The sequence below is a fragment of the Jaculus jaculus genome, chromosome 5 (assembly GCF_020740685.1).
Source record: "Jaculus jaculus isolate mJacJac1 chromosome 5, mJacJac1.mat.Y.cur, whole genome shotgun sequence".
In the NCBI taxonomy this organism is placed as follows: Eukaryota; Metazoa; Chordata; class Mammalia; order Rodentia; family Dipodidae; genus Jaculus; species Jaculus jaculus.
The window spans coordinates 108,883,142-108,904,661 of NC_059106.1; the positions used below are offsets into that span (position 1 = coordinate 108,883,142).

Here is a 21,520-nt window from a genome sequence, read left to right on the forward strand (position 1 = left end):
AAGGTTCTTCAACCACTGAGCCATCTCCCTAGCCCTTATTTTACTTTTAAAAACTATACAAATTGGGGCTGGAGAAATGGCTTAGCAGTTAAGGTATTTGCCTGCAAAGCCAAAGGATTATAGTTTGACGTAAGCCAGATGGACAAAGTGGTACATGCATCTGGAGTTCGTTTGCAGCAGCTGGTGGTCCTGATACTCTCATTCATATTCTCCCTCTCTGTCTCTCTCTCTCTCTGTCTCTCTCAAATAAATAAATAATTTCCCAGGCATGGTGGCCTATGCCTTTAATCCCAGCACTCGGGAGGCAGAGGTAGAAGGATCACTGTGAGTTCGAGGCCACCCTGAGACTACATAGTGAATTCCAGGTCAGCCTGGGCCAGAGTGAGACACTACCTCGAAAAAAATAAAAATAAATAATTTAATAAATTAATTTTAATATATATATATACAAAATGAAAAATATTTGCTACATTTCAGTTAATTAGCTTTTTACCCCAAACTATTACTTTTCCATGAGGAAAATGTACATGTTTCTCAAAATGTCTCATAATCATTGTACCTTGTTAATTTCTTTCTTGAACAAATTATGCTGATTTAGGTGATTCTTAAATTTTAGAAAATAAATCACCTGTCATCGAAGTCAGTAATATACTCTTCAAAGCAGGATCCAGAACAATATTTATATTGCAACTTTAAGCATCACTGATTTTGTCATCTTAGTTTTTTCTTAACATTACCAAAGCATAGTTTATCAAACTAAAAGATGGAGACAGTAATATCTCTTAAAGGTTTTTTGGGGGGAACGGAGGGGGGGGCTTCAAGGTAGGGTCGCATTCTTGCCTAGGCTGACCTGGAATTCACTATGTAGTCTCAGGGTGGCCTCAAACTCATGGAATCCTCCTACCTCTGCCTCCCGAGAGCTGGGATTAAAGGCATGTGCCACCATGCCCAGCTGTTTTTTGTTTTGTTTTGTTTTGTTTTAAATTAGAAATGATGTCTGTAAAGGTCCTGGCACAATATAGTGTTTAGCGTATTGTAGATTATAGACAGATGGAGTTCTATGTATCAATTACTATTGTATAAGGTATGATTCTTAATTAGTCTTTGTCTTATTTTATTTGGTAACATAAGATTTTAAATCAATTTTATTATAGCTCAACTTCCTCAACTGCTTCACTCCCAGGGAACTCGCCCAAGACTGGAATCTCAGAGTGGGCAGTTCCTCAACCTTCAAGGTTAAAGTATCGGCAAAAATTTAATAGTCTTGACAAAAGTATGAGTGGATACCTCTCAGGTAAGCAGCATACCATGATTAAGAGAAAATTATTCTTATATATAGACATCTTTGAAAAGCTTTTATTTGAATCTGTGCCTTGTATCTTATGTAAAATTTTTAACATTCAAGAAATTTAGAAGGCATTTGATATAATACACAAGTATTATAAGTTGTATAAAAATTTGAAGATGGATGCAACTTGTTTTATTCAAAATTCACATGCTAAGTTAAACAGATATACACTCAACTTTTAGGAAAAAAAAAACACTTCTGTCTCAAGAAGAAAATCAAATTTTGCCAGGCGTGATGGTGCACACCTTTAATCCCAGTACTCAGGATGCTGGGGTAGGAGGATTGCTGTGAGATCTTCGAGGTCAGCCTGGTCTATAGAGTGAGCTCCAGGTCAACCTGGTCTAGCATGAGACCTTGCTTTAAAAAAAAAAAAGAGAGCTGGGCGTGGTGGCACACGCCTTTAATCTCAGCACTCAGGAGGCAGAGGTGGGAGGATTGTGAGTTCGAGGCCACCCTGAGACTCCATAGTGAATTCCAGGTCAGCCTGGGCTACAGTGAGACCCTACCTCGAAAAACCAAAAAAAAAAAGAGGAAGGGATGGGTGAATCAAAAATCAGGGCGTGAACAGGTTGAGACATCATGCCCAGAGGCATTCCCTTACCCCCAAAATAACTGACTGCTGCTCCCACAACACATAACCCACAACCCCATGGGGAATACCTGCAGCCCCACTGAGGAGTATCCCCAGAGGAATGGGGACAGGGACGAGGGAAAAGAGGGTACCAACACATGATGTATCCATATAAAATAACATTGTTAATCATGAAATAATAAAGGGGGGGAACCAGGGCTTTAAAGATGGCTTAGCACTTAAAGCACTCACCTGCAAAGTCAGAGGACCGAGGTTTGATTCACCAGGACCCAACTAAGCCAGATACACAAGGTGGCTCAGGCGTCTGGAGCTCATTTGCACTGGCTGAAGGTCATTGCACGCCCATTCTCTACCTTTTTCTCTCTCAAATAAATGAATATTTTTAAAAATTAATTTAAAATATCATAGATTTGCAGTGAATGAAAACCCAAAATCATAAGGAAAAGGGTGGAAATTAGCCTTAGCTATCGCAGGACGATCCTCTTTCTCTGCATTTCCTTATCAAAAACTTCAGGTGAACATTGCTCAACCTTTAAGCTCTAACCCAAATGCTCCTGCAGAACATTTAAATCCAGGCTAGAGTATTATTTCAACTTTATTAATTAAGAAATGTTGCAGTCAGGTTCGCATTGCTGGCAGAAATCACCCAAAGAGCAGCTTTTGGGGGGAAAAAAAAGGTTTAATTTGGCTTACAGACTTGAGGGGAAGCTTCATGATGGCAGGGAAAAATGATGGCATGAGTAGAGTATGGACATCACCTCCTGGCCAACACTAGATGGGCAACAACAACAGGAGAGTATCCCCAAAACACTGGAAACTGGCTATAATAACTATAAGCAAATACACTGCCCCCAGGAAGCATTAGTTCCCAAATCTCCATCAAGCTAGGAACCTAGCATTCAGAACAGCTAAGCTTATGGTGGTCACCAGGATCAAACCACCACAAACAGTGAAGTATATTTACAGAGAGTTTAATAGGCAAGCTGAGTTCCTACTTTCTAACTTTCCTACTTATTGCTCACTCAGGAAGAAATTGTGATGTAGGACAAAGTAAAATAATAAAGAAAAGATTGTATAAGTATACAATGGAATTTTATTTAACCATTAAGATTAAAATTATGCAGGGAGGGAGGGTGACAAAGTGACCACAAGGATCAGGGTGCTATACTTGATTTCAGTCTTGTTAGAAAAAAAAATTCAGTTCTGCCCTCTTTACCATTTGTTAACATGCTAGTGTATCTACATCTGGTCTTTTGGTTGTCATTTTTGTTTTTTGAGGTAGGGGCTCACTCTAACACAAGCTGACCTGGAATTCACTATGTAGTTTCAGGGTGCCCTCGAACTCTCAATAATCCTACCACTGCTTTCCAGGTGCTGGGATTAAAGGGTTGCACCACCACACCTGGCTTTACTTCTGGTTTTTTAAGTGGACATTAAAAATAAGCTGTATTTTGTCCCATGTTTTCACATAACATTAATGTGGGATTTTTAAAAAATTTATTTATTTGACAGAGAAAGAGGGGGGGAAGAGAGAGAGAGAATGGGCACGCCAGGGCCTTCAGCCACTGCAAACGAACTCCAGACATGTGCCTGGGTCCTTTGGCTTTGTAGGCAAATGCCTTAACAGCTAAGCCATCCCTCCAGAACTAATGCAGGATTTTGAGTTCTTTTTCTTATGAAATCTCCAACCCAATTCCTTATCCATGTTTAGCAAAGACAGACACAAAGGGTACATTTATTAAAGAATTATTTTAAGAAAGAATGTAGGTAAGAGAAATAAAAGCTCTCACACTGAATAGCTGGGAGGGTCCTGAGCTAGTGGTCAAGAGACAGTCTGATTTGGGCTTCTTTATAACCTTGGAAAATAAATTAAGAAGCATTTATTTGAGGGCTGGAGAGATGGCTTAGTGGTTATGGCGCTTACCTGTGAAACCTACAGACCCACATTCAGTTCCCCAGTACCCACGTAAAGCCAGATGCACAAAGTGGCATATACATCTGAAGTTCATTTGCAGCATCTAGAGGCCCTGGCATGCCCATTTTCTCTTTGCTTGTCTCCCTGCTTGCAAGTAAATAAAGTTTTGAAAAAAAAAATTGTTATTTGCTGAAAAATGTATACAGCTGGAGATCATCACATTAAACAAAATAAGCCAAATGCAGGAAAATAACTATCACATGGTTTCTCTCATTTATGGGCCCTAGAAGTCTTTATAGTACATGCTAATTATTGTCAGATGCCATCAGCTAAGTCCTCTTTGCACCTTAAATTTTTGATTTTAGTATTCAATGACTTATGCTTGAAAGGCATACATATTAGGAAAGCTTTGGATTCCAACTTTATTTGTTATTTTAGCAGATACTTCTATGTGGGTATGTATTAGTGAATAAAACAGTGAACGTTTTTATCTTCTTAGGACTTAACATACAAGGAGAAACTTATAATAATGAGATTAATCTAGCAAATAAAAGTTCTAGTACAAGTGGTGTTGAAGGAAATAGGAAACATCAGATAATAGGGTATACAGAGAAGACCTTTCTGAGAAAGTGACATTGAACTAATACCTACCAGTTAAAGAAGACCCAGATATGCAGCAATATGAAATTATAGAACTTGATGCTGGATACCAGTGTAAACGAGAGGGAGGTGGTCAAGGAAGACTTGAACTTCTGATTTGAGTAACTACGTGAACAGAAATGCCATTCATAGATAAGAGAAAATGATTTGGGGTGAACATAAGAAGAGAGACATGGATGGCAGATAGAAAAGATATGTATGTGTGTGTGTGTGTGTGTGTGTGTGTGTGTGTGTGTGTATGTATGTATATATTGTATTTTTGAGATAGGGTCTCACTCTAGCCCAGGCTGACTTGCAGCTCACACTGTAGTTCGAGGCTGGCCTTGAACTCACAGTGATCCTCCTAACTCTGCTTCCCAAGTGTGGGGAATAAAGGTGTGTACCACCACACCCAGCAAAATATATTTTGTTTGAGATACCTGTGAAACATATAAGTAGGTTTTTGGTTGATTATAGTACTATAAGTATATGTAAATAAATATAGGGTTGTAAATTATAGAGGTGAAGTTTGAGCTGCAAATGTAGATTTGGCTATCATCAGGCTCTGGGTGCTTGTTGAAAACCATTAGAAATAGATGTGTGTACACAGAGAGATCAGGGTGCCGGAGACAGTCCTTGGAGGAATGATAGCTTTTACATATCATTTAGAAAGAAGAAAAGTAGAAACAAATAACCAAAGAACAGATGCTGTGAGGGTATATTAAGAAAGCTGTCTGGAAATACGAGAAGGCTAAAGAGCCTGTCATACTTTGCGCTGGTGGCCTGTTGCTTCACCTCGGCAACTTGTATACTGTTGTCTTGGTGTGAAAGAACATGGACACTTGATTCTGTCAATTCTAGATGTTGAGTTCTTAGGACTAGGGACCATGTTTGATTACTGCTGAATATTCAATGCCTCACACAGTAAAAACATTTTGGCCGAGTGTGATGGCGCACGCCTTTAATCCCAGCATTTGGGAGGTAGAGGTAGGAGGATTGCCATGAGTTCAAGGCCACCCTGTGACTACCAAGTGAATTCCAGGTCAGCCTAGGCTGGAGTAAGACCCTACCTTGAACTCCTCCCCCACCCAAACAAAACACATTTTGACATTAATGATTCCTAACATAGCAGCAGCATTATTGTAAAGCTATAATTATGTAGTTTTGCATAACTTAAGAGTCTAAAGATTTTTTTTCCCTTATGGTTTTTCTATTCAATCAGGTTTTCAAGCTAGAAATGCTCTTCTTCAGTCAAATCTTTCTCAAACTCAGCTAGCTACTATTTGGTGAGTTCGCCCATTAATATGATTTTAACTAGACATTATCCTCTATTATAAGAAATCTTTCTAGAAGATTACTTCTGAGGGAAGAAAAGGAAAATAACTGTTTCTGTAAAACTTTGTGACTCCAACTTATTCCATAAAAGTGGACATTTGGAAGCCAGGCATGTTGGTACACACCTTTAATCCCAGCACTTGGGAGGCCAGAGTAGGAGGATCACCATGAGTTTGAGGACAACCTGAGACTACACAGTGAATACAGGTCAGGACCTGGGCTAGAGTGAGACCCTACCTCGAAAAAAAAATCCCAACATAAAAATAGACATTTTAAAGCAAATATTGAGAACTTAATATGTAATTACTTATTAAAGTAAAACCAATTTTCTTCTACATAGTGACTTTTATGGAGAATCAGAACATTTCACTTTTAGTAAATTGTTAAATATGATTTTATAGGTGATGAACATGAAATATGACAAGCCCCATTCTCAGAATAGGGGTTTGCTATTCTGTTTCAGTTTATTCTCTCATTTGGGGGCAATGAAAATTAAAAGATAAAAATAAGCTCACTTTTTTTTTTTGTTTTGTTTTTAAAGGTAGGGTCTCACTCTAGCCCAGGCTGACCTGGAATTCACTCTGCATTCCCAGGGTAGCCTCATACTCACAACAATCCTCCTACCTTTGCCTCCCGAGTGCTGGGATTAAAGTTGTGCTCCAGCATGCCTGGCTCACTTTTTTGTATTTATTTACATTTCAATAAAATATGTTAACCTAGAAGTTCTTCTATTATTTTTAAAATAAAGATTATATTCTTCAAACAGTATTAGTAAAAAATCTAAATAGACTTTGTAAGTTCTAAGTTTTCACATTTTGTGCAGGACTCTGGCTGACATTGATGGTGATGGACAACTAAAAGCTGAAGAGTTTATTCTTGCAATGCACCTCACTGACATGGCCAAAGCTGGACAGCCATTACCTTTGACTTTACCTCCTGAGCTTGTCCCTCCATCTTTCAGGTGAGTGTCTCTGGAAGTGTACAACTGTGACTTTCGTGACTTAGCAGGTATGTTTTTATTTGGAAATTTAGTGGTGCCTTGAGAAGAGTTAAATATATTTGCATCAGCATTTGATTTTAGTATTTAATGACTTATACTGGAAAGAAGTATATATATTACATGTAGATGTGTTGTTACCAGGTCATAGATAAGGAAACTGAAAAGGAAAGAGATTAAGAGAAGCCAGGCATGGTGGCACACTCCTTTAATCCCAGCACTCGGGAGGCAGAGGTAGGAGGATTGCCATGAGTTTGAGGCCCCCTGAGACTACATAGTGAATTCCAGGTCAGCCTGAGCTAGAGTGAAACCCTATCTCAACAGAAAAAGAGAGAGATAGGGAAGGAGGAAGAGAAATCTGTCCAAGAATAGCCATTAGCTGAACGCTGTTTTTTTTAGAGAGGGAGAGAATGGGAACGCCAGGGCCTTTAGCCACTGGAAACAAACTCTGGATGCATGCACCCCCTTGTGCGCATGTGCAACATTGCACACTTGTGTAACTGTGCATCTGGCTTATGTGGGACCTAGAGATTCAAAGATGAGTTCTTAGGCTTGGCAGGCAAGTACCTTACCCACTAATCTGTCTCTGTAGCCCTGAGTCCTAATTTGAGTACAATTCTCTTTGGTTTGAATATCCATATACTCCATACACTATCATGAGAGCCATAGTATTTTAAATATCTTTAATCTCTGGTGGTCTGTGCTTCAGTCTGAAAATACTCAAGCTGTGTGGTGGTGTTTGTTGTTTTCTTATCTTAGAGTAGGAAAACAGATTGATGCCATTAATGGAACTCTGCAGTCATATCAGAAAACACAGGAAGAGGAACCTCAGAAGAAATTACCAGGTATTCACTTTAACTTTAAATTAATTTATTTAAAATTTTAAATTAGATTACCTTATTATTTTACTTTGAGATGTAAACAAATATTTAAAGTCTGTATTCTTAAAATTATGTGTCATATGAGAAAACTCTTATTGGTTTGTGGACTGGAGTGTGTGTGTCTGTTGCCGAAGGTTAAACTCAGGGACTTTGGCACAGTAGAGAAGCACTACTGTCACTGAGCCCAGTGGGTTGTTTTTGTTTTATTTGGTATATATATATGTGTGTGTGCGTGTGTGTGTGTGTGTGTGTGTGTGTGCGCGCGCGTGCGCGCACGCGCGTGAGTGTGTGTTTCTTTTGAGATAAGGTCTCGCTCTTGTCCAGGCTGACCTAGAATTTACTGTGTAGTCTCAGGGTGGTTTCAGACTCTCAGCATTCCTCCTACCTCTGCCTCCTGAGTGTTGGGATTAAAGGTGTGCGCCACCATGCCAAGCTCATTTGTTATCTTTTTAATTAAGAGAGTAAAAATGAAAATAAGTATATTTGGCAAGTTATAGTGTTTCTCCTATTTTATGTAGAATCATTAGAGCAAGCTTTGTAATGAAATCTTTAGCTTTGAAAAGACATTTTAAATAGTCATTGAAAGACTACATGTGTAACTATCTTAATTTATTAAAAAGTTAATGTCAATCAGGTGTGATATGCCTTTAATCCCAGCACTCTGGGATCCTGCCTCCAAAAAAAACCCCAAAACAACAACAAAAAAAGTTAATGACATATCAAGTAAAACACAGCTTTAGTTCTTGATGAAAACTCCTAGAAAAAAAGTGAAACATTATTTTTATTGACATGGATAATAAACTTTTCTCTTTGATTCAAATAGGAATTTGTGGTTTTTAAATGAATATTTTTAGAAGAAAGTGCTTTCCTACTATATTTGAGTGAAAATTACTTTGACAGAAATAGCCAGTCAGTAATTACACTCAGATTACCAGTAGGCAGGAGCATATTGAACTAGATGACAAGTTTGATAGGCTTGTTCTGGGAGAAAACATGTAGAGTACTTTTAAAAACATAACTTTTCAGTTACTTTTGAGGACAAAAGGAAAGCCAACTATGAGCGAGGGAACATGGAACTGGAGAAGCGACGGCAAGTCTTGATGGAGCAGCAACAAAGGGAGGCAGAACGGAAAGCCCAGAAAGAAAAGGAAGAGTGGGAACGAAAGCAGAGGGAACTACAAGAACAAGAGTGGAAGAAACAACTCGAATTAGAAAAACGCTTGGAGAAACAGAGGGAATTGGAGAGACAACGGGAAGAAGAAAGGAGAAAAGAGATAGAAAGACGAGAGGTTGTTTTTAAGTCATTTTCTTAAAAAATTAGTAATTTAATAAATGAATATATTATATTTAATGAAAACATGCTTATATTTTATTTTTTGTTGTACCTTTCCTATTTATTATTTTATATAAATCTGAATCTCCCTTCCCTTGAGACAGAAAGGGGGTCCTTGTTCATAAGGACTTCTCAGGGCTAGTAAGTGGTAGAGATTTACAGGATGTGCTATATGCAGGTAGTATTAGAGGAGGACTGCTTGCACAGCTGAGTTGAGTGAGGACCTTAGGTTAATTGGCCATCAGGAAGTCAGACTGAGGAGGTTATCAGACCTCAGATTAAGTATATAGAGTTGGAGAACTGGGCGTGAGAGGCTGAGGTGGGAGAATTACGAGTTCAAAGCCATGCTGAGACTACATAGTAAATTCCAGGTCAGCCTGGGGTAGAATGAGACCATATCTTGGAAGGAGGGGAGGGAATGGAGGAGCAGGCAGACAGATGAGAGTGGGAAAGTGAAGTCTAGAGAAGAATCAAGAAGGTGGCCTTGTGCACATCCTCAAGATAATATTGCATGAGGTCCCTAGAAACACTGGCTGTGTTATAAAAATTATAATGCACTGAAAAAAAATGTAAGTAGAAATTTTTCTTCTCTGATAGCAATTATTCCTCTTAATATTTATATTTATGAAGTTACCCTTTAGCTTATTAAGAGAAAAATGACTATAACAAAAGGATAAGGATGACTTGGAGAAGCAATCAAAATGAGATAGATAAAAGCTATTTTTATGGAAGTATTTGGGTCCATTGAAAAAAACTTGCCCACCTACCCTTAGGCATTTGGCCCACTCATCCTAAATACTGTCATCCATCAGTTTTTGCATGATACAAAATTCAAAAGTTCACTTCCTCAGGCTGAAGAGATGTCTTAGTGGTTAAGGCACTTGCCTGCAAAGACAAAGGACCCAAGTTCACTTCCCCAGTACCCACATTAGCCAGATGCATATGGTAGCACATGCATCTGGAGTTAATTTGCAGTGGCTAGAGGCCCTGGAGTGGCCATTTCCTCTCTAATAAATAAATTAATAAATGAAATATTAAAACAAAACTTAACTTCATTATTTTCAGGCAGCAAAACAGGAATTGGAACGACAACGTCGTTTAGAATGGGAAAGAATCCGTCGACAGGAGCTTCTCAATCAAAAGAACAGAGAACAAGAAGAAGTTGTCAGGCTCCACTCTAAAAAGAAGAGTCTTCATCTTGAGTTGGAAGCACTGGTATGGAGAAAGTTTAAGTGGAATTTATCTGAATGATGCCAGAGTTAGCTATATGAGATTTGCTTGAATACCAGAATTCTACTGCTAAAAAGAAAAACAAACATGAAGTTGCTGATATTCTTTTATTTTTTTTTATTTTTTAAGGTAGTCTCAGTATAGCCCAGGCTGACCTGGAATTCACTATGTAGTCTCAGGGTAGGCTCCAACTCACAGTGATCCTCCAACCTCTACCTCCCAGGTGTTGGGATTAAAGGCATGTGCCACCATGCCTGATCCTTGAAATTCTTCCTAGTTTTATGGAACTATAGTTTTTCGCTAATATTAGCCACTATATGTAACTGATTTTTACACATCAGCTGTTAGAGTGTCAAGTCATTAAAAAAGACTTTGAGAGCTGGAGAGATGTCTTAGCAGTTAAGGCATCTGCCTGCAAAGCCAAAGGATCCTGGTTTGACTCTCCAGGACCCACATAAGACAGATGCACAAGAGGGCTCAAGCATCTGGAGTTTGCTTGCAGTGGCTGGAGGCCCTGGCATGCCCATTCTCTCTCTCTCTTTCTTTATGACTCTCTCAAATAAAATTTAAAAAAAAAAAAAAAACAAAAACAACATTTTGTTTGAAATGAAAGATGAGAGGATAAAAGATCTAGAACTCTAAACCTTTGCAATCCAAAAACCCTATTAAGTCTGACCTTGCTAATATAGTATGATTTTACAAAATGCATGTCTACCTTTGTAGTAGAGCCAAATTTAAGCTTGTTTAATTGTAGTTTAACATGCTTTTTTGGTTGATTTGAATCACATTATTACCATTCTTTGTGTATGTGGATGTATGTGTTCGTGTGTATGCTCTGTGTGGAGACCATACATCTTCATTAGGTGTCTTCCTCAACCACTCTTCACTTTTTTTTTTTCGTTTTGCTTTTTCAAGGTAAGGTTTCACACTATTCCAAGTTGACCTTGAATTCACTATGTAGTCTCAGGCTGGCCTCAAGCTCACAGTGATCCTCCTATCTCTGCCTCCCAAGTGCTGGGATTAAAGGCATGCACCACCACACCTGGCTGTCCACTTACTTTTTGAGATGGCGTCTCTCTCGGATCTGGAGCTCATCAGTTTGACTAGACAGCAGCTGATGTTTTACCTGGATACTGGGGATCTGAACTCAGGTCCCCATGCTTATGCAGCAAACACCATCCCAACTGAGCCATCTCTCCAGACCATATGTTAATTGTTGTAAAAATAAAAACACCATAATATTTTTATTTAGCATAATGTTATTTAGCGCCTTCAGATGAATTGGCATATATATACCATAATTACTAATCAGGCCATAGCGCTGCCACAGAGGTCTGAAAACTTCAGTGTCTATGTACCAGATGAGCTCTAGGATGGCACGCACTTTGTATGTGTATTTTGATTGTGATTTTTATGATTTTCATATAGAATAGCAAACATCAGCAGGTCTCAGGCAGACTTCAGGATGTCCGCCTTAGAAAGCAAACACAAAAGACTGAACTGGAAGTTCTGGATAAGCAGTGTGACCTGGAAATTATGGAAATCAAGCAGCTTCAACAAGAACTTCAGGTAAGTCTTTTGCCACTAAACTGTCCCTAAACAAGTGCAATTATCAAGAGTTCTTCCTGATAGTTGTATTTGGAGCATCATGAACACCCTGATTTCTTCACAGACCTATGACATAAATGCCCATAAACTATATATAATATCAAGAAGTCCATGGATAGATATTTTATCACTATAAGTTTTAGCTCTTTAATTAAAGCGCATTTATATGTTTTAGTTTATTCATGCTGCTATCATAGAATATATTAGACTGCATAATTTGTAAATGACCAAAATAATTTGAGATAAAGGCAGCACCAGACAGTGTCTGAAGAGGGTTTCTCTACCACAAAGATGGCATCTTTCTGCCTATCACCTGGCAGAAGGAACAAGTCAGCTCCCTTCAGCCTCTTTCATAAAAACACCAATTCCATTAACTGGGGAAGAGTCTTCATGATTTAAACACTTTTAAAATAATCAGTTTTATTTTTTAAATTAATTTATTTATTTGAGAGAGAAAGAGGCAGATAGAAAGAGTGGCTGTGCCAGGGTCTCCAGCCACTTCAGATTTGCAAACAAACTTCAGATGCATGTGCCACCTTGTGCGTCTGGCCTATGGGTCCTGAGCAATCAAACTGGGTCCTTTGTCTTTGCAGGCAAGGGCCTTAGCCACTAAGCCATCTCTCAGATTTATTTATTTATTTACTCATTTATTTATTTATTTGACACACACACAAAAAGGTAGATAAAAAAAGAGAGGGAATGGCTGTGTGTGGTGATGCATGCCTTTAATCCCATCCAGCACTTGGGAGGCAAAGGTAGGAGGATTGCCTTGAGTTCGAGGCCACTTTGAGATGACATAGTGAATTCCAGGTCAGCCTGAGCTAGAATGAGACCCTACCTTGCAAAACAAAAATAGAGAAAGAGACTATGGAGCTGGGTACACACGCACATGCCTTTAATCTCAGAAGAAGTAGGAGGATCTCTGTGAGTACGAGACCAGCCTGAGACTACATAGTGTTTTCCAGGTCAGCCTGGGCTAGAGTGAGACACTACCTCGAAAAAGCAAAACAAAAAAGAAGGAGAGAGAATGGGCACACCAGGGCCTCTACTGAACTCCAGATGCATATGTCACTTTATACATCTGGCTTTACATGGGTACTGGAGAAGTGAAGCTGATTCCTTAGGCATTGCAAGTAAGCACCTTAGTTACTGAGCCCTCTCTCCAACCTGACATGTGAATTTTGAGAGGGCACTCATATATATACCATAACATATATTACAATAAATTTGTTGTTCCTGGTCTTAGGAAATTTTGACTTGAAATCAATCTTTGCAAAATTGCAAAGTAAGAGAATATTGAATGTTTCTCTCAGAGATCTGGTACTTCCTTTCTTCACATGTGTAATAGGGTCTGGTTTAATTTTTATTGTTTGAAAGTAGAGGGTCTAGAAGTACTCTATTCCTGTAAAGTCTTCCCATCTGATTTTTTCTACTAAATAGATGAACAGTCAGTCTTCCCTTTGCCACAGCAGGTACAGACAAAAGCAAAAACATTATTATTTATTTATTTGATACAGAGAAAGAGAAGGAGAAAGAAAGAGAATGAGCCACCAGGGCCTTTAGCCATTGCAAGCGAACTTCAGATGCATGCGTCCCCTTGTGCATCTGGCTTACATGGGTCCTGGAGAATTGAACCAGGATCCTTTGGCTTTGCAGGCAAATGCCTTAACTGCTAAGCCAATCCCTCCAGCCCCATTTCCTACCTATTTAAACCTGCTTCCCTATTTCTCCCTTAGGTTTTAATCCTTCTTTTATATATACATATGCATTAATGAGTGTTCAACTCATTTAAAACAAATGTTCAGGGCTGGAGAGATGGCTTAGCAGTTAAGCACTTGCCTATGAAGCCTAAGGACCCCAGTTTGAGGCTCGATTCTCCAGGACCCACGTTAGCCAGATGCACAAGGGGGCGCACGCGTCTGGAGTTTGTTTGCAGTGGCTGGAGGCCCTGGCACGCCCATTCTCTCTCCCTCTCCCTCTCTCTGCCTCTCTCTCTGTCACTCTCAAATTAGTAAATAAAAGTAAACAAAAAAAAAGTGAGAAATCTTGAACAAAAAACCAAAATGTTCACATGCCAGAGGCACCTCTTATTCTTGGCCCGCTGCCATTCATTAGAATGCTGGAAAATATAAGTGTCCTAGAGTTTCTTTACTGTCTTCTAATTTCAGGCAGCCTTTCATAAGTATTTGTTCAAATTTTTACCATTTAAATCTTGCATGGATCCATTTTACAAGTATGTATCACTCCTATTTTAAGTCCTTAAAGTGATTAAATCATATTTTAAGGTTTTCAAAGATTCTTAGATATTATATATAGTATTAATTACATTTTCATTTTCTTTTAAAAGGAATATCAAAATAAGCTTATCTATCTAGTACCTGAGAAGCAACTACTAAATGAAAGAATTAAAAACATGCAGGTTAATAACACACCTGGTAAGTAGCTTTGTTTCTTCTTTTTCTGAATGACTGTATATTATTTTGAAAATTGCATTACTTTGTGATTAACATTTTTGCCTATAAATTAAAAATTTTTTAAATACTATGAAAAACATTGTCACAGATTGTATTAGTTATTTTTCTTATGGCTGTGACTGACAAGAACAACTTAAGGGAGGAAAGGTCTATATGGCTCACAGTTTTGACAGAGGGAACAAGAAAACTGTGAAAAAGATACTGTCTTTTGCAAATGGTATTGGGAAAACTAGTTAAGTACATGCAAAAGAATAAAACTGGGCTTTATCTTACAACATACATGAAAATAAGCTTAAACTGGATTGAGCACCTAAGTAAGGCATGGTGGTTCATATCTATAATCCCAGCACATAGGAAGTTTAGGCAAGAGGATTGCCATGTGTTCAAGTCCAGCCTGAACTACAGAGTAAAACTGTATCTCAAAATTAGCAAATAAACAGGCTAGAGCGATGGCTTAATGGCTAAGGCTTGCAAAGGACCCAGCTTCACTTCCCCAGTATCCTCAAACAAATAACTAAACAAAAATAAAAATTAGCAAATAAACAAGCAAACAGAAATGAATTAGAAATGAATTAAAGACCTAAATATAAGAAGGAAAAAAAAACCCACAGAACTCTTGGAAAAGAACATAGACAACATTAGATACATTTTTTAAAAAAAAATTTTATTTGAGAATGACAGAGAATGGGTGCACTAGGGCCTCCAGCCAATGCAAACACACTCCAGATACACCTTGTGCATCTGGCTTACGTGGGTACTGGGGAATAGAGCCTCAAAGTAGGGTCCTTAGGCTTCACAGGCAAGCACTTAACCACTAAGCCATCTCTCCAACCCCTACACACATTTTTGAATGTCAACAAGAACAGAAATAGATCATCATGGAAATAATTTTTTGAATATCACCAAAAATTCAGGAAACAAAATTAAACTAATCGTTTTTCATCAAACTAAAAAGATTCTTCACAGTAAAGGAAACACTAAACAAAATGAAAGGCAGTCTACAGAATAAGAGAAAATATCTGTGAACCAGACATCTGATAAGAGTTAGATATACTAAATATATATGTAATTCATATAATTCAGTACAAAACAATAACTGAAAAATTCCTCACAAACACACTTTAAAAGTGGACAGAGCATTCACCTAACAAGACACTTAAATGACTAACAAGAAGCTGAGTGTGGTGGTTTATACCTATAGTCTCAGCGCTAGGGAGGCAGAGGTGGGAGGATTGCCATAAGTTCAAAGCCAGCCTGTAGCCTGGGACTACAGAGTGAGTTTCAAGTCAACCTGGCCTAGAATGAGACCCTGCCTCAACAAAACAAAGAAAAAAGAAAGGCTGTTGAGGAACACACCTGATGTCAGCATCTGTCCTTCATGTGCATGTTCATATACACATCAGTACCCACAATACTCCCACATGCAAAAAAATCTGAACTGTATGATCCAGCAATCCCAAACCTTGGTATGTATCTGAAGTAAATAAAATAAAATCACTGGGTCAAGAGATGTGCATTCCCATGTTCATTGTAGTATATTCACAATAACCAAGTTAAAGAAATAATTTTTTAAAAAGACAGGACTGGAGAGATGGTTCAGTGGTTAAGGCACTTGCTTGCAAAGCATAATGACCTGAGTTTGATTCCTCAGTACCTATAAAAAGCCAGAAACACAAAGTGGTACATATATCTGGAGTTCATTTGCAGCTGCTAAATGCCCTGGTGTGCACATTCATACTCATTTTTTTCTCTCTCTCTCTCTGTTTCTGTCTGCTTGCAAATATATGAAATTTTTTTTAAAGAAACAGATATCTGTCAGTAGGAGCATGGGTAAAGAATATATGTGTACATACACATGTACGTATATACCTATACATGTACTTGAATGTACACACAATGTGATATTCTTCTGCCTTTAAAAAGGAAATCACTCGGGAGGCAGAGGTAGGAGGATCGCCGTGAGTTCGAGGCCACCCTGAGACTACATAGTGAATTCCAGGTCAGCCTGAGCCAGAGTGAGACCCTACCTCGAAAAACCAAAAACCAAAAACCAAAAAAAAAAAAAAAAGAAGAAGAACAAGGAAATCCTTCTGGGCATGGTGGCACACACCTTTAATCCCAGTACTCAGGGGGACATAAGAGGATCACTGTGAATTTGAGGCCACCCTGAGACTACATAGTGAATTCCAGGTCAGCGTGGGCTAGAGCAGGACCCTGCCTTGAAAGAAAAAAAAAAAAAAGGAAATCCTGTTATATGCAGATAACATGGTTGAACCTGGAGGACATTAGGCTAAGTGAACTGTGCTTGGCACAGAAATATAAAATCTGTGTGATCTCACTTGCATATGGAATCTACAAAAGTTGAACTAGCCAGGTGTGGTGGCACACACCTTTAATTCCAGCACTTTGGATGCAGAGGTAGGAGGCCTGAGACTACATAGTGAATTCTAGGTCAGCCTGGGCTAGAGAAAGAGGGAGAGAATGAGTGTGTCAGGGCCTTTAGGCACTGTAAATGAGCTCCAGATGCATGCACTACCTTGTGCATCTGGCTTGTGTGGGTCTTGGGAAATCAAACAAGAGCCCTTTAACTTTGCAGGCAAATGCCTTAACTGCTAAGCCATCTCTCCACCCCTGCTGTGATACTTTTTAAAAATAATTTTTGTAGCTGGGCATAATGGCACATGCCTTTAATCCCAGCACTCTGGAGGCAGAGATAGGAGAATCGCCTTAAGTTCAAGGCCACCCTAAGACTACATAATGAATTCCAGGTCAGCCTGGGCTAGAGTGAGACCCTACCTCAAAAAACCAAAGTAATAATAATAATAATAATAACTATTATTATTATTATTATTATTACTATTTTTGTGATTTTTATTATATATTTTTTTTATTATATATGATTTATATTATATATATATGTGTATAGTGTGTGTGCATATATGTATGTGCATGCATGTGAGGAGACCAGAAGACAGTCTTAGCTAATGTCTTTTTCCTTTCCTTCTTCTTTAAAAGAAATATACATAAACATATCATATGTATTTATTTGTTTGCAAGCAGAGAGAGAATGGGTATTCCAGGGCCTCTAACTGCTACAGTCTCCAGATGCATGTGCCACTTTGTGCATCTAGCTTTACGTGGGTACTGGACGATCAAACCTGGGTTTTTATGCTTTGCAGGCAAGTGCCTTAACCATCTCTCCAGTGTCCCCCCCCCCCAGCAAAAAATATTTTTATTTATGACAGAGAGTGAGAGTCTGTGTTTGTAGATGAGGTGTCAAGCCCTCTTGTTGCTACAAACAAGCTCCAGATACATGCACCCACTTTATATACCTGGCTTTATGTGGGTACTGGGAATTAAACCCAGTCCAGCAAACTGCAAGGAACTGCTGAGCCATCTCCCCCGTCTTCCTTCTACCTTCTTTTGAGATTGGGTACCCGTTATTTGCTGCTGCTATATGCAAGCTTCCAATTCTCCTGGCTCCACTTTTCATTGCCACAGGCATATTGGGATTACAGAATAGTATTATAAACGTGTGCCACGTGGGTACTGGAGAGAGTTGAACTTGGGCCAGCAGACTTGCAAACAAGTACCTATAACTTCTGAACCCTTGCCTTAGTTCCATGCTATAGGAGATTTTAGATGACCTTACCCCCAAAAGAAAAGCAACTATATGAGATGATGGATATGTAAATTTCCTTCACTGCATCTGTTCTTTCACTATCGTGGCTTCATGTTGTTTATCTTAAATGTTAACATTTTAAAAATTATTTTTATTTTTTATTTTTTCCAGTTTTCCAAGGTAGGGTCTCACTCTAGCTCTCAGGCTGACCTGGAATTCACTATGTTGTCTCAGGGTGGCCTCGAACTCATGGCAATCCTCCTACCTCTGCCTCCCAAGTGCTGAGATTAAAGGTGTGTACCACCACACCCGGCTATTTTTAATTATTTATTTGACAGAGAGAAAGAGGGGAAAAGAGGGGGAGAGAGAGAGAATAGATGGGTGTGCCAGGGCTTCCAGCCACTGTAAACAGACGCTAGTCACGTGAGCCCCCTTGTGCATCTGGCTAACGTGGGTCCTAGGGAATTGGACCAAGGTTCTTTGGCTTTGCAGAGAAATGCCTTAACTGCTATGCCATCTCTCCATACCAAATATTAACATTTTTTAAATCAAATGTTTGACCTTTTTACACAACAATTTTTTTTGAAAAATATTTTATTTAAAAAATATAAAAAATATTTATTTGACACAGAGAGAGAGACAGAGAGAATGGGTACATTAGAGCCTCTAGCCACTGCAGATGAACTCAGATGCATGTGCCACTTTGTGTACCTGGGCTTATGTGGGTACTGTGGAATCAAATCCAGGTCTTTAGGCTTTGTTGGTAAGTTTCTTAACCACTGAATCTCTCCAGCCCAGCAATTCTTTTACTTTCTAGCATTATAACATATTTTAACATGTATATTCAAATGTGTATACAGATATTTACAGCACCATTCCTATATAATGATAGAAAATTAAAAACAACTTGATGCTAATTAATATAGTAGTTACATAAAATATGAAAGAGTTGTAATGTAGGCCACCATGAAGCACAAAGAATGAACTGGGGGCTGGAGAGATGGCTTAGTAGTTAAAGTGTTTGCCTGCAAAGCAAAAGGATCCCAGTTCAATTCTTGAGGACCCATGTAAGCCAGGGGGCACATGCGTCTGGAGTTAATTTGCTGTGGCTGGAGGTGTCTCCCTCAAATAAATAAAAATAAAATATTTTTTAAAAAAGAATGAATTGCATCTATGTCCTGATTGTTAGACTTAAAACAAATTGGGCTGTCACTGTGGTTCAGTGGTAGAGTGCTTACTTAGCATGCATGATGCCCTCATTTCCATCTCCAGTATCACCAAAAGTAATTGATTAATTTTAAAAAACAAAACCAGCTTCAGAGCAATGTAAACAGTATGGTCCTATTAAAATCCCGTGGAAATGAAAGTTGAGCTATGCACGTATGTAAGCATAATTACTAAAAGGGGAATGAGGTTTGAGGTGGAACACTTGACTTTTTTCTCTTTATGTGTTATTCTATACCTTGATTTCTAAATCTTAAGATATAAAACTTTAGGATCTGTATGTAGACAGTAATTTCTCTATGTGTAAATATGTTTTTAAAATCTTATAAAATTCAGTCCTTTCTTACCTCCTAAAATAAAATTAAGTAATCCAGTTAGTAATATTTATGGAGTCCTTGCTATGTGTAATCCTTTATCCCTGGGAACATTATGAGGAAGTACTTAATGCATCCTCTCAACTGAGTCTTTATTGTGGGTCAAACTTTGTGCCACCTCGCTTGATGAGGTGGGTAATATCTTGTCCCCTGTGCTTGGTCAAACACCTTGTCTAATATGGAGTTTCACTTGTAAGTCCTGATCCTTTGAGTATACTTATCCCAATTTTTTTTTGAGGACTTTCACAAGATAAGATCTGGGAAGAAAAATGACCATTGAATTTTTCTCTTCTGGTCATCCACATCATGTATGTCCATCCTTTGTATTTCTCTAGTTACCTCAGTTGGGCTAGATAAGAATTGATATACTGGTAATGAAACGAGCTGCCACCAAATATTAACCAACTTACATTTTTTATATTTCAGATTCAGGGATCAGTTTGCTTTATAAAAAATCATTAGAAAAGGAAGAATTATGCCAAAGACTTAAAGAGCAATTAGATGCTCTTGAAAAAGAAACTGCATCTAAGCTCTCTGAAATGGATTCATTTAATAATCAACTGAAGGTATGTATCTTCTATTATATTCACTCCTTTATTTTGATTGAATAGAGTAAATGACTAAAGTTTCTATTGTTTCATATTTCATTTTCATAATTTATAACTTCAAATATTTCAGATTGCAGTGTTATTTTTAGAGTTTTCTAAAATATTATGAATATTGTATCATGTAATTGAACTATTATTTCCTACAGTTTCCAGTTTTTGATGACTATGCTTTGTTATTGACATCGATACATTTCAAAAATACTGCCTTTGTCAGTACTTCAGAACTGATGTTAGCCAACATGATCTCAAGTGACATTATAAAATAGAAACATGCTGGGCATGGTGTCTAATGCCTGTAATCCCAGCACTTAGGAGCCTGAAGCAGGAAGATAAAGAATTCAAAGCCATTCTCAGCTTCTTAGCAAGTTTAAGACTCTGTCTCCAAATAAAGAAAGAAAGAATGAAAAGAAGACATAGAAAATTTAAAGTAGTGGTGGTGGTAGAGCTGTTTTTAATAAACTATATTCTTTTTTGGGAGGAGGGGGAGTGTTTGCTACAAAATAATTAGTCTTTATGAAAAACCTCAATAATTAGTGAATTTGAAAGCAGAATTTGATAGTATACAGTAGCAGAACAGATGTCCATTAGTTGTATGCTGAAGCCATATCTAGGAATGAAGTTAATAAAAACTAAAAACCAGAGTAATTGCAAATAGTATAAATTTGGTAATAGTCTCAGTTCTTCCTGCTAATTGTATATAAAACTTTCAGAACATAAGTGTTGCATAGTGCCTCTACAAGAAGACTATTTCTTCATATGGTTTTATCTTGTTGACTTTAAATTTAAAGTGACATTAGCACAACCTGTGGAGTAGGCAGCATGATAAAGACAAGACATCAAGGTGGCTTCATTTAAGGACAGGACAGGAAATTTACGTGAATAGTGCTAATAATGTATTTCATACAAATATATATCCTGTAGGGAAAAAAATAAAAAAGACATAATCATTTGTCATTGATGCTCAAACAAGCCAGTCAAGTTACCTTCCTTACATTATTTTTTAAATCTGTGCATAGTTTAACTGGCTTTTTATCTGCCTTATCTTACAGTGTGGGAATATGGATGACTCTGTTCTTCAGTGCCTTTTGTCTCTGCTAAGCTGTCTCAACAACCTCTTCCTCTTACTTAAGGTTATTTTCTAATATCTAGCTTCCTTTTTTGAGTTACATTATTGTTTTCTTTTTTTTTAACTAGACTATTCTTTGCTTTTATCTGATTATCTTTGCTTGGAATAACATACACAGTAAAGATCTTTCTTCTTTCTGCTTGCTTGAATATCTTTCTGCTGTCTAAGTGTCTGAATCTAATGTCAGAGATCAGGAAGGCTGTACACATTAACC

General features: G+C 38.0%; 1 protein-coding gene across 6 annotated transcripts in view; it reads left to right on the forward strand.

Annotated features, from left to right (window-relative positions):
- Itsn2 (intersectin 2) overlaps positions 1-21,520 on the forward strand; it is a 210,627-nt gene that overhangs the window by 102,814 nt on the left and 86,293 nt on the right. For 5 of the 6 annotated variants that reach the window (XM_045151310.1, XM_045151315.1, XM_045151316.1 and 2 more), the window contains exons 8-17: positions 1,155-1,294; positions 5,717-5,780; positions 6,653-6,790; positions 7,586-7,671; positions 8,734-8,996; positions 10,106-10,255; positions 11,699-11,839; positions 14,226-14,313; positions 19,999-20,138; positions 21,230-21,310. In XM_045151310.1, coding sequence (XP_045007245.1) covers positions 1,155-1,294; positions 5,717-5,780; positions 6,653-6,790; positions 7,586-7,671; positions 8,734-8,996; positions 10,106-10,255; positions 11,699-11,839; positions 14,226-14,313; positions 19,999-20,138; positions 21,230-21,310 — 1,291 coding nt within the window. The remainder of the gene's footprint in view (positions 1-1,154; positions 1,295-5,716; positions 5,781-6,652; positions 6,791-7,585; positions 7,672-8,733; positions 8,997-10,105; positions 10,256-11,698; positions 11,840-14,225; positions 14,314-19,998; positions 20,139-21,229; positions 21,311-21,520) is intronic. The other variant, XM_045151313.1, reaches the window with a different exon arrangement.